Source organism: Fundulus heteroclitus, chromosome 22 (genome assembly GCF_011125445.2).
Source record: "Fundulus heteroclitus isolate FHET01 chromosome 22, MU-UCD_Fhet_4.1, whole genome shotgun sequence".
Lineage (NCBI taxonomy): Eukaryota > Metazoa > Chordata > Actinopteri > Cyprinodontiformes > Fundulidae > Fundulus > Fundulus heteroclitus.
Window position 1 is genome coordinate 19,378,658 of NC_046382.1, and position 16,862 is coordinate 19,395,519.

Here is a 16,862-nt window from a genome sequence, read left to right on the forward strand (position 1 = left end):
GTGGACTGACACGACTTGGTATGTTTCCAGTCGTGTCACACTCTTTCCAATTAAACAGTGTTCACTGAGATGTTCAAAACTTGGAGTATTGTTTTGTTCTGACCCCGGCTTTAAATAACTGCACAGCTTTTTTTCTTTTTCACTATTTTGTGAAGCAATTTTCTCTAATCAAAAAGCACCTAAAGACATTCCTATTTCAAACGTACGTATGATTTAAATTTTGCTTTCATGGTGTTTTATTATGTTTTTTTGTTTTTATTATACTTTGGAAACTGTTTTTAACCCCCTGCTATTGTAGAACTTTAAGATTGTATTTGAAATGTAAACTGCATTATAAATAAAAGTTATTATTATTCATTAACTTCTGAGGCCTTCACAGAACAGCTATAGTTTTACTGAAACTGAACTTGATGCAGGTGGACCCCAATCAATAACTAGGTAGCTTATCTATCTATCTATCTATCTATCTATCTATCTATCTATCTATCTATCTATCTATCTATCTATCTATCTATCTATCTATCTATCTATCTATCTATCTATCATGTTAGTTTTCATTTACTGTAACAGGTTCAGTTGTTTACACAGGATAATGACTGCACTCTGCTAATGAATCTTTGGTTAAGCCTGATTAAATAATCAATCAGGCAGCTCGCGTCCCCGCCCCGCCTCGCGCAGCTCTGCCCTGTGACAGAGGGCGCGCGCCCCCAGCACCTCAGCGTCTGATCACAGTTTTAGCGACATGTCTCACGGCGCGCGCGCGCGCGCGGACGCCGATTGAGCCGTCTGTCACTCCCCACGGAGAGACACGTCTCCGCAGCCTTCCGAATCCGAACCCCGCTCTCCCAAAACGATGTTACACGTCTCCGTCCGCGAGCGGAACCCATTTGCAGCCTGTTGGTGAGCATGCACCCTTGCAGAGCAAACTTACCAGAGTAATTAACTTTGAGCAGCTGAGGCGCAGTTTGCACCGTTGAATGCAGCAGATGGTCCATGTGCGTACCCTAGATGTCAGATTACCGTATGGTAAATCCCGAGCCCAGCGTTTTCAGAATTGCAGACAGACGCGTCGGGTTAGTGTGATGCTACAAGCAAAGCTCTTGTTTACCGTTGTTGTTGTTGTTGTTTGGCTACTTGCCTTGCCCGACTTTTACGCGCGTGGACGTAGCCCAGGGTTGACTTTGACCAACCAAAACTGATTAAAAGTCCTTTAAACTCTCACACATTAAGGCTTACCTGCTCAATGAGGTAAAGCCTCGGGAGCTGCAGACAGAGACGTTATGGTGTAAACTCACCAATAACCCCTGCAGAGTCTTGATGTGAATCTACAGGGAGTTTCTGAGTGAGGCGTCCTCCTCCACACTGCTGAAGGCGATCGATAATCAAACACTCTCGTCTCACACAGTGTGGGATGCTAATGGAGCTCAGCATCAGGACGTGTTCAGGATGTCTTCAAGGATTAATGAGGAAAACGTTTTGCTCATGTCAAGCGACCTGTTTTAACAGAATTGCAAAAAACACCCTAACCCTAATTTTATTTTACACTACATCAATTGTTGTAATGTTTTTAATTCATACACCAATCAGCCATAATATTATGACAATCTTCCAAAACAGTCCTGCAGACCCTTGGTGGCCTCCACGGATTGGAATATTCTGAAGCACATCCCACATATTCACAGTTTTGTTTAGAGGGCGAGTCGGCACTTCAAATTTGTTATTGTGCTCCCTTTTTGCTTGCTGGCAGGGTGCATGATCCTGCTGAAAGAGGCCACATCCACCTCAGGATCCTTTTTTTTTTTTTCTCCATGAAATGGTGCGGATAGGCTGCAATTATGGTCACGTAGGTGGTGAATGTAAATGTATCACCCGTGGATGTCATTAACACACGGATGTCAGCACTAAAGGTTTCCCTGCAGAAGTTGCTCAACAACATAACTATGCCTCCACTGGCTTACCATTTTTGTCCTATTGTGAATTCTGGTGCCATGTGCTCCCTAGGTAATTTATGTACACGCACCCAGCAATGCGCATAATGTAAAAGAAAATATGATTCATCATACCAGGACATCATCCTCGACTGCTCTGTTGTCCAGTTCTAACGGTCGCACAATCCGCCTTGGCGCTTTCGGCACTGGGCAGGGGTCAGCACAAACACCATTACAGGTTGCAAGCCGTGCAAGAAACTGTGATGCACTTTGTAACCCCACTGTTCCCTTTTATGCGCCAGGAAAAGCTGAATATTCTGTTGTTTGTAAAAAAAAAAGCTCATTTTTATGATAAGAGTTGGGATTTTAAATTTTAAACGGAAGTTAGATTGCCAGTGACTGTAAAACACAAAAGTTGACATTATCCCTGGACTTACTTTGGTTGTTTGAGCTATGTTTTCCACTGCTAGTTCCATACAGCATAAATTAATCACATTATGTAATTGGATATATGAACAAATACATTTCAATTGTACAATTACACTTTGCAAATGTACTGTTTCAAACTTTATAATAATAGGTGAGTTCTTGTTGGGATTAGTATTTGGGGTTGTGGGATGCTGACTGTATGCAGTGACAGATGTACAGAGAAAAACCCCTGCAGGTCCATGATGCAAATATCCATTATACAGATACTGATCACTGCAAATTAGGGACACCCCCAACAGCTGAAGTTTTAGAGATGCTGTGACTCAGTCATCAAGCTATCACAATTCCAGCCCTCGCAAAGCACGCTCACATTCTCATATTTGCCCTTCTTCCCATCTTCTAATACATCAACTTTGTGGGGAAAATTTTAATTTACTGTCTAAGATATCCTTCTCACTAACGAGCAACACGACAAAGCGGCAATCCTTGTTACTCATTCTGTCATCACGTTTTGTCTGACTGGTGTAGTATTTAAATATCATCTATTTATATTTTCACTTTATGTACACCTTTTTCAAAATATGTAATATATTTTACAAATGTCTGCATTAATTAATTTTTTTTTGGCAGAAAAATAAGGAAAGGGATTTAGGTACGTATTGGAGCAAAAAGTTTAATATATGCATTGACCTCTCCAATACAGTTGGAAACTCATGAAGTCATTTTCTGGTCTGCAGGTGCAATACATACCCTTGATTTTGATATCCATGGCCATATTGCACTGGGGAGTGTTTTTTTTTTTTTTTTTCCTAAGTGGGCTTTCTTATGGCTTTGTGTGGCAAAGAGTGCACATAATTCCCACAACCGCTGTGCAAGTGCTGCAAACAAACAGCACACAGCTATACCTTACTGTGGTTCTCCTCCAGAGCACTGCATAAATAGGAAGCTCGCTACAATATACCACAGGGGCTAGTGACTGATAAAGGTACTGCCTCAAAGAAAAAGAAAAAAACAGAGCAGGCAACGTGAAGTTATGCTTGGCAGAGCTGTGCTGCTGTTGGCTCTGGGCTAATTCAACCCTCAAACATGATTTGAGGTGTTATGTTAGAATAGAAAGGAAATATCCTATATTGTCCCTCAGTGGGGAAATTCAGGTGTAGCAGCAGTAAAGTGACCGGCAAATGGAAGCATGCAGATCCTCTCCGAAGACAAAAAAATAAATAAAAAAAATACAGAAAAGAGGAATAAGAGACTGTACAGTGAGGGCACATTTATAGCATAATAAAAAAAAATGCATACTCAGATTCAAAGAAGTGTGTAACTGAGTGTGGTAATTAAAAAAGAAAAAATGTATATTTGTCCATATCAAAACAACAGCAGACTACTTACAGGAAAATAGGAATGTAATTAACAGCAAGGATGTAAACATCTTCTTGAGTTTGTTGGGAGCAGTGAGGTTTATAAAGTCGAACAGCTGCTAGGAGCAAAGATTTGCGATAGCGCTCCTTTTTATGCATTTAGGATGCAGCAGTCTCTCCTTGAAAGAGCTCTCCAGTTCTGAAACAGCTTCATGCAATGGGGTGGAAGACACTGCCCAACAATGACGCTATTTATGCCAGAGCTGTTCTGCCTCCCAACACCGGCACTGGGCCGAGGGGGGAATCCTACAACGGAGCCGGGCTTCTTGATGAGCTAATCTAACCGCTCCCTCTCAAATGTAGATAAGAAGTTCTTGAAACTTCCTTCATTCAGAGCACTTTTAAGTATTCCTTTGGTTTATAGAGAGCACTGAACAAAACAAAAGTTGTCTGATGGAGATGACACGTTTACTGCAGCACTTTGTTGTATCTGAGGTAGAAGAAGGTTATGGCGTCGGCTTCCTGCATTGCTGCATTTCAATCCAGAAATTCAATGTTGGGCTCCATTGTTGGAGGTATAAAAGCGTGGAGGCTCATCAGTGTTACGTAATACTGCTTTGCGGGGATCCACTAAGCAACCATGGGAGCACAAGTGACGAGTCCAGCAGTCCTCTTGTGCCTCTGCAATGACATGTCACTGCGTTGTCTCAGTGGTATCCCGCTTCTAGTAGCACACCGAAATTTAAACTGACTTCTGTAGCTTCCAAGCTTACCTGCTAGTGGCCTGAGTGAATATGCTTTGTATTGTCAAGTAATGATCCTTTTTTTTGTTCTATCATTCAAAATTAAATCTTGATAAAAGTTTCTCTTACTTTCTAAGCTCAGAAGCAGGTCTGAAGTCTAACACATCTAATGATGACATTTGACTGTTTCTGCTTTAGCCTACTGTCCAATAGGATATCATCACCTATTATCAGCTTTAAAGACAGATGTAGGTTCACTCTTGTGTGAAATAAAGAATGAGCTCTGTGCCAGCTTTTTTTAAAATATGTTTTTTTGCTTGAAATGAGACATTCTTGGGTGACAAAAGCTCCATAAGCTATATGTATGTTATTTTTTTTCCCACAGTAAACGTTTGTTGATTGGCATTATGATGGCAAATGGTTAAGAACTATTCTCAAAAACCTATACTGGACATCATGAAGTTCATGAGTTTTCTTCAGTTATTTTCTGCACTAATTATTTGAAAGAGAGGTTTTGCCATTTTAGCAGCTTTACTACAAAATAATTCCTATTTTAAAGGGTTCAATAAATCTCGATGAACTTTCATAGAGTCACGACAGAAAAGCACCCAGTTTTGTCAGTTGGAATTCAAAATTATATTCTACCTTTTTCTGACAGTACAAATGTAAACCTCTGAAAAGTCCTCACTAGTCCCATAGCAGGCAAAACAGTAGTATAGTACACTCAGTTTTCCACAGAAAACACCACCAGGATCCAGTCTCTGCAGCTGTCAGGGTGTAAGAAGTTCTGAATGAAGCTGGCGATAATGAGAAATTACCATATGCAAGGAGGCTTGCACTATTTATCTCAGCAATGTTTACCTCAACTTACACCTGCGTGTCCCCATTTTTGCATAAGTGCCATTGTGCTGTAACTAGCATCTGCACCTCACTCTCTTGGCCCCATCTTCATCACTGTCTGTATGCGGTGCACTGACAGCTTAATGAGCCAAACTTTTGCTACTTCTGAAGAAAAATGAAAGCGCAATGTTTTTCATCAGGTGGTAAGTTAGCTAAATGTTCTTTAGAAATGGCCTAGTTTTGGATTAAGTTGCATGTACTGTATTTGTATATGGTAATAGAATGGAACCTGTAGCTCTGCAGGAGTTCATTTATTTATTAAATATTTTATCTTTTATGCCACAATGAGTAGTTATATGCAGAGAATTGCTTAAATTAAGCAAATATTCATATTTGAAGAGCCAAGCTAATCCTTTTATGCTACAAAGGGACTTTAAGTTATGAAAAAATATGCTGATTAATGTTTTTGATCATTTTTTTCCCCTTTGAAGTGGCATTATAGCAATTGCATCCCATTTTATCTCAAGTAACAGACAGCAACTGACACGCAACCCGCCAGTTTGATGTGATAATTTGTTGCATCCTCCTTGTGTCTCTCTTAGTTATCAGCCAAGTGAGAATTTACAACACTCCCTTGATCTATTGCCCTCTGTGCACCCGTGTGACTGGCATGGTAATTTTAGGGTTGAACTTCAAATTATGGATAGGAGGGTGCTCTCTGCAACAATCAGTTGACCCCATCTTCCCTAACCTTTCTTCTGAGATTCTGACTCCTGTTCCAAAGAAACCACTGTTGTTTGTAGCCTTCAGTTTAATCATCGCTGGTCAATAGCCGTCTAAATATTCCTGAATCACATGTTTAAGCAAAATTTATTTAAATGTGTGCTAATTGTAAAGATTCTGCAGAATTACAGTATGAAATTATTTTGAATGAGATTCAGATTAAATGAATTTCAACTACCCCTCAATTGAGATAGAATAATGTGCTTCAGGATTTAAATTGCATTATGCAAACTAAGTGGGTTGAAATAGCCTCTAAGTATTTCGGTTCATAATAAAGGAGAGTAAAACTTATTCACAGCTGTGTCTTAGAAACTAGAGATCAGAATCATCCAATTTTCCCTGGATCAGCTCTACGCAGTGATCAGCAGGTCAACTACCCCAAAAAAACAAGACATTCATTATTTTTTATTGATTAAATGCATTTAAACAAATAACTTGCGCTGTTTGTGGTCTATGAACATTTAGTTCAAATTAAGAGCTGCACAATATATCCAATTGCAGTCATCATCACATTATCAGTCTGTGTAATATTGCAATCCCAAGAGACAGCTTGGACACAATATTTGGGAAGATATAATATTTCAAGTGCCGAGCATGGAAATAATATATTTAGCCTGTTGAATAGACTTCCAATGCCCTTCATGCCTGCTTTGAATGTATTTAATTTGCATGGTTGAGATGCTAGAGCTCACAACAAGGAGTGAGGACTTTGTGATAAAGGAAAATAAAGCAATATGCCTGTGCAAATTCTCAGTTGTCCGGGTCTAAGAAAGCAATAGTAAAAGGAAAAAAATTAATACATTTCTTAAAACTGGGATTTTATATTATTTTTTAAACTAGTTCAGAACATACATTTCAGGTTAGACAAACTATGTCCATCTGGGTGACCATGTTTCTAAACAAAAATGACATCTGCTATGGGGTAGTCCAGTGGAGCTCGGCCAGGCACCATGTTCTTTATGCATGGTGCCTCTTGTTGGTATCATTAGAAAGCATGAAAGTGTGGTTCCATTGATGCCCTGAAAAATAAGCTCAGCTCATCTTTAATGTCAACCAATGAGCATAACAATGGTGACACAAACGGGAATACTAGAGAAAGCAAATATGAAAAGCACTTAGTGACTTAAGATGGGGAAGCTTGTAATGAAAAGTTGACAGTTATTGTCGGACTAAGCCCATAGCAGATACCGAAGAGTAAATGTTGTCCAAATCAGGAATGCCTTTGGTTGCGATAGATTTCATACACCGATATGGTGTATATCATATCGGTGTTGTCCATCTCATAACTGGTTTACCAGAAACATTCACTGGCGTACATAAAACACAGCTGTTATAACCGATAAGGTAGGCAATTTTGGTGGTTTCTTTTAACTTTTAATTTATTTATTTAACCATTAAAGTCATTAAAACCAAGCAAAACATGTCACATTTCAAGTTTATGGATACACTTACTAATTTTGTGAATGGGCTTAGACATTTTTATGCAGTTTAGGTTTCGTAAAAAAGATGCCAATCGCACGTTAGTAAAACAATTGTCAGTAGGCTTAGCCATGGCCTGGTGGTGTCCAATAAATCAAGCCTAGGCAGAAGTTCAACTGAAGAAACTGAATTACTTACCCTCATCCAATCAGAGGCTCATCCACCTCTGACGCAAGCCAATCAGCTTTGAACCGCACCTCCACGAAGCCCAATCAGCATCCAGAGTTCATCTTAAAAGGTCTTCAAATCCACAACTCAGCCTACTACCCAGCTAAAGCACAAGCAGTGGTTGCGCTATGTCTGATTTTGACTCAGATGACCCTGATTCAACCCACCTCCATCCCCTTCTCCACCATCGTAGCCAAGCTCCATCTCTGGCATTTCCATGGTACTCCTTCAACCTCGTCCCTATCAGAGTGTAAGTCCTCCCGGACTCTTACTACATTACCTATCACATCTCAATTGGTCCGGCAGAAGACCGGCATGTTGAGCCTGGTTCTGCCAGAGGTTTCTTCCCAAAGGGGAGTTTTTCCTCTCCACTGTCGCTTCATGCTTGCTCATCATGGACAGGTTCATGCAAACCTGTGTTTATCCAAGCTGGACATCTATCTTTCCAGGTCCCAAGCTCTCTCTGAGTGAAGCACTAGTTTCAGCTCACGCAGTCTACTGGATCTCACCAATACAGCTCAAGCAGATCGTCTCGCCAACCAGCGTCTATGGACTGAACCAACTTTGTCCATCTCCACTCCACCACCAGTTTCAGGCCTGGGGAAAACATCCCTGTTCTCATACACCTGCTTTTGCTTATTAAAGTAAAATTCAGCGCTAATGTTTCCTGCCGAGGTCTGAGCGCCGTCGTCTTAAAATAATTGTATCAATAAAATTATTCTAATTGTCTTTTTCTTTCTGTGTGAGTTTTTCAGATTGAAATAGTAAATCACTGCTTCTTGAGGGAAATTAAAAGTAACACAGACTAAATTGATTTAAGTGATAGCCAGTGTTGACAGTGTGCAAGTGTTGAATTGAGTAAGTCCTTCTGTGATACTCCTGATACCGTAAACATAATTCTGGCCTGATAATTTCTGTTTTATTATCCCACCATTATCTTTACGGGATAATGAACCATAAACGATGAAAGATAATTCAATCTCTTATTTCCACAGTTTACAATTAGACAGAAAATTAATTAGGAGTGAAAAGCAACACCTTTGTGGTGTTGCTCCAGCAACACTGTCTGGTTTTCAGTTGCTTCTGGAGATCTCATAGGATGGCTGGCAGGAAGTCAGCTGTTGAAACTACTTCATACATATTTCCATTGTTATTTTCCCTACCGTTACATCTCTGGTGAACCAAGTGGTTCAGTTACCTTAAATCCAATCACTAGCTGTTAAGCAAAATAAGGAAATGGGTGAGCCGTAGTCTTCTAAGGCTTAGAATAAATAAAAGAGAAAAGCTATTATTTAGCCATATAAGTGAAATAGGAGTAAACTCACTGGATCTGAGATCATGACTCTGGGTCCTATTGTCTATGATTTGAAATAAGGTCTCCAAATGTATTTATTTTTTTACCTGATAAATAATTTTTTTTCAAGCCAACTGACCTATCAAAAAGATCCAAACTTATTCATGGTTCTGCAGCTAGGCTCCTGACCGGAACCTTTAGAAGAGAGCAAATTATTCCAATTTTAGTTGCTGTGCCGGCTTCCTGTCTAACTCAGAATTGATTTTTTTAGGTCCCCATTCTTACATGTAAACACTTTAATGGTCTTGGACAGAGTTGCATTACAGACTGTCCTTGTGTTTATATAGCCCTCCAGGCCAGTGTGGTCTTTTATTGCCAGTTTACAAAAGGTTCCTTACCACAGCTGTAAGAAGACAGATAACATAGCTTGTGTTAACTACACCCTCAAAATAACGTAACCCTCTACCAACTGACATGAAGGAAAACTAGCCTACTGAATATTTTTCAAAAACGCTTAGGATGTACATAAAATAGATATTCGGTTCCTTACCTTTTACATTTTTTTTCCATTACTTTTCTTTATACTAGTTTTAAAGCCATTAAATCACCCTATATCAATACGTTGTTTTCTTGCAATTTTTAATTTACGTTTTAACATGTATGTTAATTACATTATGTTTTTTATTACAATACAGCAATATAAAATCCCAGCATGTATGATTGAACTCCATAGTTTTTTAATCCTTTCAACGAGTCACAATCTCTTGCAGTAATTAAATTACTGGTATTGGACAAATAGTCACGCACAATTAACATTGCCTGCAAGCTGAATTCTCGCAGTATTTGTGCATTCACAAACACATGACAATCCATCTTGTACCGCTCCGGCTTCAACTGTTTGTGACCGAACCAAAAACTGTTCGGGCCAATCATGTTGCCGTGTTATGGTTTAAGGCGGGACATACCAGCTGTGATTAGAGCTGCCGAGCCCACAGCTGAACCAAAATAAAAATGGCAGCGCAGGAAGGCTAACACGGAGTTTCTTTTATCACATCTGTTATGTCAAAATTCACAATTCCTTCTTTGAAAGAAGAATGTCAAGCAGTGCCTTGACTGGCTTACCTTTCTGTAATTTCTCATGGTGCCTGATGCTTATGTGATGGGCTAAATAATTAATTAATTCATAATTAATATAGTTAGAGATGAAATTATTCATATTTCACAGTTAATATTTTTGTTGTTGTTCCATTTAAAAACATTGTTAATAGAGTACCATTTACAGCTCATTGAGAGTTTGATGATGCTGAGATCGTCTGCTTTTGTCAGAACTGTGTTGCGCCAGCACAAATGAAGGGTTTAGCGTTCTTTTGAATAAAGTGAAATGAAGTCAAGACGTTTGCTGCATCTCAGTCCTTTACTGAGCTCAAATGTTACCAGGTACCTCTCATAATTCATTAGAGCAGAGGGCAAAACACTAACCTTTTCATTTGATAGGGTGATTGGGTAAAACCAAGCTTTGGTAAGCGGGCACTAGGTGGAGCGAGTTAGGAGATACTTGATGTGTTCTGTTGTTCAGACTTTCCAAAATGAACACAATGTGGAGGGTCAGTTCACATGACATACCTGAGATTTACCATGACTAGGAGCTTGTTCTAAGTGGATAGGTCTTTCTTTGGAGATTATTTTACGGGAAAGTTACCAAGGTGCATCCAAATCATTGCAAAGTGAATTTGTTTGAAGTTCCTTCAAAGTAGGATTCAGAAGTACAAAAACAAATTTCCTTTTCGCATTAAGTTAGCTGGAATGATAAAAAAAACATTCACATACTCATCTTTTCTATGTTGATTTGCTCATTTTGATTGGACCAGCTTTGTGGTCACTTTGCATATTCCTTTGTGTATCCGTGGTTCTGAGAAGTTAATGTGATTCAAAAGTTAACATATTTAAGTAACTGAATTTATTAAATGAAACACATTATTTATACTACTTACATACATACATACATACATACATACATACATACATACATACTACTTGCATACATACAGGGGAGTGAAGCGAGCTTCAAACGTTTCCCCAGAGCTCATGAAGAATACCACTGTTTCGCCCGTGGGATTTTAGATAATTAGTTAATATTAAAAGCTTTATATTATATCTTTTGGATCAGCCATGACAGGAGTGAGGAGAACACATTAATAGTTTAAAGGATTTTTAACCGCAGTGACATATATATTTTTAGCGGTTTGATTGTGGGATTTTTACCAGGTAGCAAGCTGCTCTGTCAGCGGACGGAGTACCGAGATTGAGTTGCTTTCAGTGGGGCAACTCACGAAGCTTTGACCCACTATGTTCATAGTGGTCCTTAATATCAATGTGTTGCTCTTCAGTTTTTTGGACTTCCTCTGAGAAAAAGTTCTCCTTTCACTCCGCCCCGCGGCCAATCACTGAAAAAAGGGGCGTTCACTCAAAACGTCTATCAAGCCAGCACGGTTTGACCCTGCTCTTCAGCAGAGCCACAAATACCCTGGCTGGTTCTGAAAAACACTCTTCCTAAAACAGTCGAAAGTGGGCAGAGCTGTGCGGTGCGCGGCCATTACAAGCCAGTGGAACTGGGGCTAACTGTAGTTCTGAATGTATATAAAACTTTCTATAGAAAGAAAACATCAAGTTAATAGCTGTAGTTGCTCAGTCAATAGCCCCCTTCCAATAAGATGTCACAGCTAAATGGAAACACCGGAACCGGTGTAACTTCTCACAAGAGAAAAAAAGAGGGAGAACATAAAGTTAATGGCAGCAATAACTGCTGAAAATGTAAAATTGGATAGGTGATCCCCTACTGTTGCCCAATTGTACAACATTTAACTTTTTGTTCTCTGTCTTTTTTCTCTTTATAGTAGGTATACCTGGTCTGGCGTTCTGTTAGCTGTGACATAATCTAGGGGGGCAGATCATTTTTCATTACCATATAACATAGAAAGGATCCCTGGATTAAAGTGAGCTTCTGTGCTTTTTTTGTGTCTCTGCTCTGTCTTCTCTAACCCCAAGTTGGTCGAGGCAGATGACCGTTCACACTGAGCCTGATTCTGCTGGAGGTTTCCTTCCTGTTAAAGGGGAGTTTTCCTCTCCACTGTTGCTTCATGCATGCTCAGTATAAGGGATTGCTGCAAAGCCATGGACAATGCAGACGACTGTCCCTGTGGCTCTACTCTCCTTCAGGAGGAATGAATGCTGCTTGTCAAGACTTGATGCAAACTGCTGGCTTTCCTTTGATATAAACGTTTTGACCAATCAGTATGATTTGATTTAATTTATAGGAAGGGAAAGTTTTAAACAAGAGAGATGGAGAACTTTGCCCATTTGCTTTATTTATTGTAATCGTGTATAGTTTCTGTATACAGTTATTGTACCCCCCCATTAAAGTGTTATTGCCAACATGCCCTGGTAGCACTGGCTCAGTGGGTTGGGTAATTTTCTATCATAGATAATAGAAAATGACTTTAAATAACTGAAATCAAATGCAAAATCTCTGCTAGGTGGGTGCGATTCGACACATAGTTGGTAGGAAATATGTTGTCGGCACAATGGTTAGAAACCCTATCTGCGGTGAAGAAAAGAAATGGCAAGCAACCATAACAAATGTCTTCTGATAAGAACTCAGTTTCCCAATTTTATTCACTAATTGTGTTGCTGACAGTTAATTATTTTTCAAATACGGTTCTGTTTCCATCACACACAAAGCAAAAGTTTTCAGGGAGGTCTGAAAACGCTTTCTGTTGTTGTTGTTGGTAGTCTTCGCTGGTAGCATGTTTCTCTTTGTAGGTGGTAATGATGTGCCAGAACTTCTCAATAAGTCCCTTTGGGGCTTGACAATACCAAAAAGTGGGATTTTGGAGCTTTTTCATTGAAACCAGGAGCTTGCAGAGAATGACAATAACAAGAGTTATAAGAGTGAACAAAATAAGTAAAGTTACCATCCTTAAAAAAAAAAAAAACATCAAAGTGCTGTTTAGATCTGAGAAATACAGCTCTAAAGTGTTATCACCCTCATTGAGGCATTTCATATTAAAGACATTCTTTTGAAAGTAGCTTTAAAAAAGTTAAATTAAAAAATAGATCAATTTAATGCAAAATGATCGTGAGCCGCTGCTTATAGTGAATATTCTCCAAACACTAATACAATGACAATAGTTTTTTTTTTTGGACATATTAGAAATAGATAATTGGATTTTTTTTCTCTCCTCAGAAATCAGGTGCAGCTTCCTGATACGTTCAGTGAAACACAATAGCCAAGCTCATCTCATATAAATTACGTTCTCTAAGTCGCCACAGAGCTCTAATGACAATACTTGCAATCTCTTTCAGTTTATCACTCCTCCCTTCTATTGATATCAGTGTTCCATATTCAGGGTGTTATTACTTATCAGCAAGCAATTATTCATGTCTGCCTTTGTGAGCTGATCAAGGGGCAGTTTTTCTTGCAGTGAGCCTCCCCTACTTTGTTGGTTTTATCTGGAGCGCACATATGAAAACGGCCTGAGGGAGAAAGACAATGCTGTCTGCTTTAACTCATCTCACTGCCCGACACCGAGGTATCAGGCACCGGGATGGGAGAGAGAATATTTTATCTGACATTGTCACTTGTTGTAGAAACCTCAGGGAGGCTGAGACCGCTGTGACACTCTTGGTGGTCAGCAGCACTGCGCATGATTGTGACAACTCCTGCTAAACAGACTGACAACAAAAGTCTGGTGTTACAGTAGATCTTCAAACTCTGCTCTCTGTCAGTTCTTTTGCAATGTTAGAAAAAAAAAATCGAATTCATTAATTTTGCAAAAATTTATGTTTTTTTTTTTTTTTTGTTTTTTGTTTTTTTCAGGTCGGTGCCATGCCTGTTCACCTGAAGTGTGTGTACCAAAGAACCACATGACACTCAAAGCAGTCCATTTACGTCATCCTTAAACCTGATGGAGTTCCTCTTAATGCTTCACAGCTGATTATGCGTTAATTGCAACCAAGGGGAAAGATGTGGGCATCATTGTTCTGCTTGATTGCTGTTTTTGAGGCCGTCCACATTACCAAGTGCCACGCGGTTTGCAACAGACAAGGGCCGCTAGAGTGGCACCTTAAAAAACACACAATCCAAATGAATTGGACTTTAATCGGAAACATCTGTAAGGGTGGCTTGGAGTGCTGGGGTTCTCGGGGGGAGGTCCAAGTGAGCAAGCAGCCTTTTAACTTCCCCCAGATTTGCCCACTTCAGCTACAACATGGAGACAGGCTGCTAATGTCTGCTGATGAAACTCTCAAGTCGTATGGCATCAGACTCCTCAACGTGTCAAGAGAGGACTTTGAAACCTGCATTACAAATGCAGAGTTAAAGAATCAGTTTGTGTTCCCCCACAATATAAATGAAAGTGAGCATGTTGAGGCCAAGTGGATTACTCCAGGTCATCATTACTTTATCGCACTTCATGAAGGGGATTCGCAGTTGTGCAAGCTTGGTTTAAGGCTCAATGTGTCTGTTAAAACACAGCTCTGCCAGGCCTCGCCTCTTCTTAGACTTTGTTCGGGTAATGGAGTTTGCCGGACAGATTTCTACAAGGACGCCTACCACTGCCAATGCAACCACCGCTACTTTGGGAGGTTCTGTGAAAGGTTTGACGCATGTTTGGATAACCCTTGTCAAAACAAAGGAGTCTGCTTGAGCAATGGATCCATTGACCCAAACAACAGACCCTACAAATGCCTATGCCCACCACATTTTACAGGTAAGGAGAAATGTCAGTCTCCTAGGTGGCCTCTCTTTAATTGTTTCAAGTTTAGGTTGATATGTATTATTCCTTTTTTTTAAATCACTCTGTACTTTATTTACAAATTAAGACACTTTTTCTTTTAAATGACTGTTTTGTGTCAAGATACCGCAATGTGTGCATTAATTACAATAATTTTACCTCTTCAGCATTGTATGACATTGGTTTATTTATGCTAAAGCCCAACATCTTTATGGTGCCTTACTATATACATACATATATATATATATATATTACACATTTTAGCCAGGAGTGTCAATGCGTTTTATTTGGCCAAGGATCAGACCACACAGTTCTTGCTCTGATAAGCAGGTCCTCAACCTGTGGAGGAAATTAAAATGCGTTTTGTTATAAAACATATCCAAAGTTTTAAACATCTTTGAACACTATCCAAACCATCTTCTAAAAATGAAGAAAGTTTGACTAATCTGCAATCCCAAGATAACATGGACATTCACCTAAACTGACAAGCCAGACAAGAAGAGCATTAAATAGAGAATTGACCTAGAGCCCTAAGGTTATGCTAGAGCTGCTGTAAAGATTTACTGATCGGGTATAAGAACCTGTTGAATAAATTTGCCATTTATTCCACACATCTGACCTTTGGGGAAGAATTTTAAGAAGATAGTTATTATTGAAACAAATGTATAGGAACTCCTGTTTGCAGCTTGACACAAGCCATCTAGGGCACAAAGCAAAAGTGCAAAACGTTGCTCTGGTCAGAGAAGGCCAAAGGTTTGCTTTGTGCCCTAAATGCAAAATTCAAAAATCAACACCACATTATTCTGAACATCGTTACCATGGTGAAAGATACTGGTGATAACATGATGTTGTGAAGCCGCAACAGGAATGCTAGTCAAACATATTTTAGACTCTATCAAGTAAAATCTGGATTGAGGCTTTCATGACTTACAGCAGTAATGGCAAAAAAAGACAGTACTACAAAGAATTGACTCAGTGGGCCAAGTAAAAATGACACCGTTCAGATATATTGCAAAACGATTGGAAAACTGTTTAATATTTTCTTTTGACTTCAAAATGATGTACTATTTTGTGTTGGTTTGTCATCTAAATTCCCACTTGTTTTCCTCAAAGTTTGTAGTTGAAGAAAGACAAAAAGGTTGAAATTACTTAAGGGGTATAAATACTTTTGCAAGGTGGTGTAAATAATGGCCATAAAATTTTCATACAAAATTGTCTCAAATAATTTCCATAGCTGTGATGAATAAAAAAACTATTATTTAGTGTTTCTTTAAAAAGGCAAACTTGTGTGCTATATTTTTTTTTTTTATAGGCATCAACTGCTCGGAAATCGTAGGGAAAGAAAACTGTCAGAGAATTTGTGGAAATGGGACATGTGTTCAACTGTCATCGGCATCCTTCAAATGCATTTGTGAGCCTGGACGTTCAGGTAAAATTTTCTACTGAATTTTAGTATAATACAGATGTTACTTTTCAACCCTTTTCAACATGATACAGCAATTTTAACAACAACTCCTTAAAAATAGGCACTTTTTTTAATGCTTCCCAGCACAGAAAAAAGTGTCAATTTTGTCAAAATATAAAACAATTATACTTTTATATGATAGCTAATAACTAACGAGGTAAAAAATATGTCTATATGTAGCAGCAGGGTTAAATCAAACTCTTCATGTTATGCTGCTGTTGAGGGCCAAGACTTAAGCTGATAAGTAATGAAGCATCTCACAATTATTAAAACAAAAGCTTACAACTTTCAGTTTAAATGTAATTTACAACACATTGCTTCTACTGAAAATGAGATATTAATTGAATTATTTCAGAGTGAAAAGACAAAAAGGGTATCAAACCAAACATTAAATGTTTAGTTTGTGCCTCATTAACACACCCAGTGAAAATTAAATCTTAATATAAAAGTCTCCTCTTTCTAAAATTATGCTAAGAACGGCAGTGCAAAATATGATGATTAAGACCAATGTTTTAGTTTTTTTTCTGTTTCACTGTGGCCGTTTAAGTCCTAATTTATGCTAATTCTCCTTCACTATAAAATG

At 38.9% G+C, this 16,862-nt stretch overlaps 1 protein-coding gene across 3 annotated transcripts in view; it reads left to right on the forward strand.

Moving 5' to 3' along the window:
* The first annotated feature begins 743 nt into the window (after window positions 1–743).
* Window positions 744–16,862, forward strand: part of eys (eyes shut homolog) — a 268,769-nt gene continuing 252,650 nt past the window's right edge. Inside the window, exons 1-3 of one of the 3 annotated variants that reach the window (XM_036126396.1) lie at window positions 744–900; window positions 13,899–14,790; window positions 16,127–16,243. In XM_036126396.1, coding sequence (XP_035982289.1) covers window positions 14,046–14,790; window positions 16,127–16,243 — 862 coding nt within the window. In that variant the 5' untranslated portion in view covers window positions 744–900; window positions 13,899–14,045. The remainder of the gene's footprint in view (window positions 901–13,898; window positions 14,791–16,126; window positions 16,244–16,862) is intronic. The other 2 variants (XM_036126397.1, XM_036126398.1) reach the window with 2 other exon arrangements.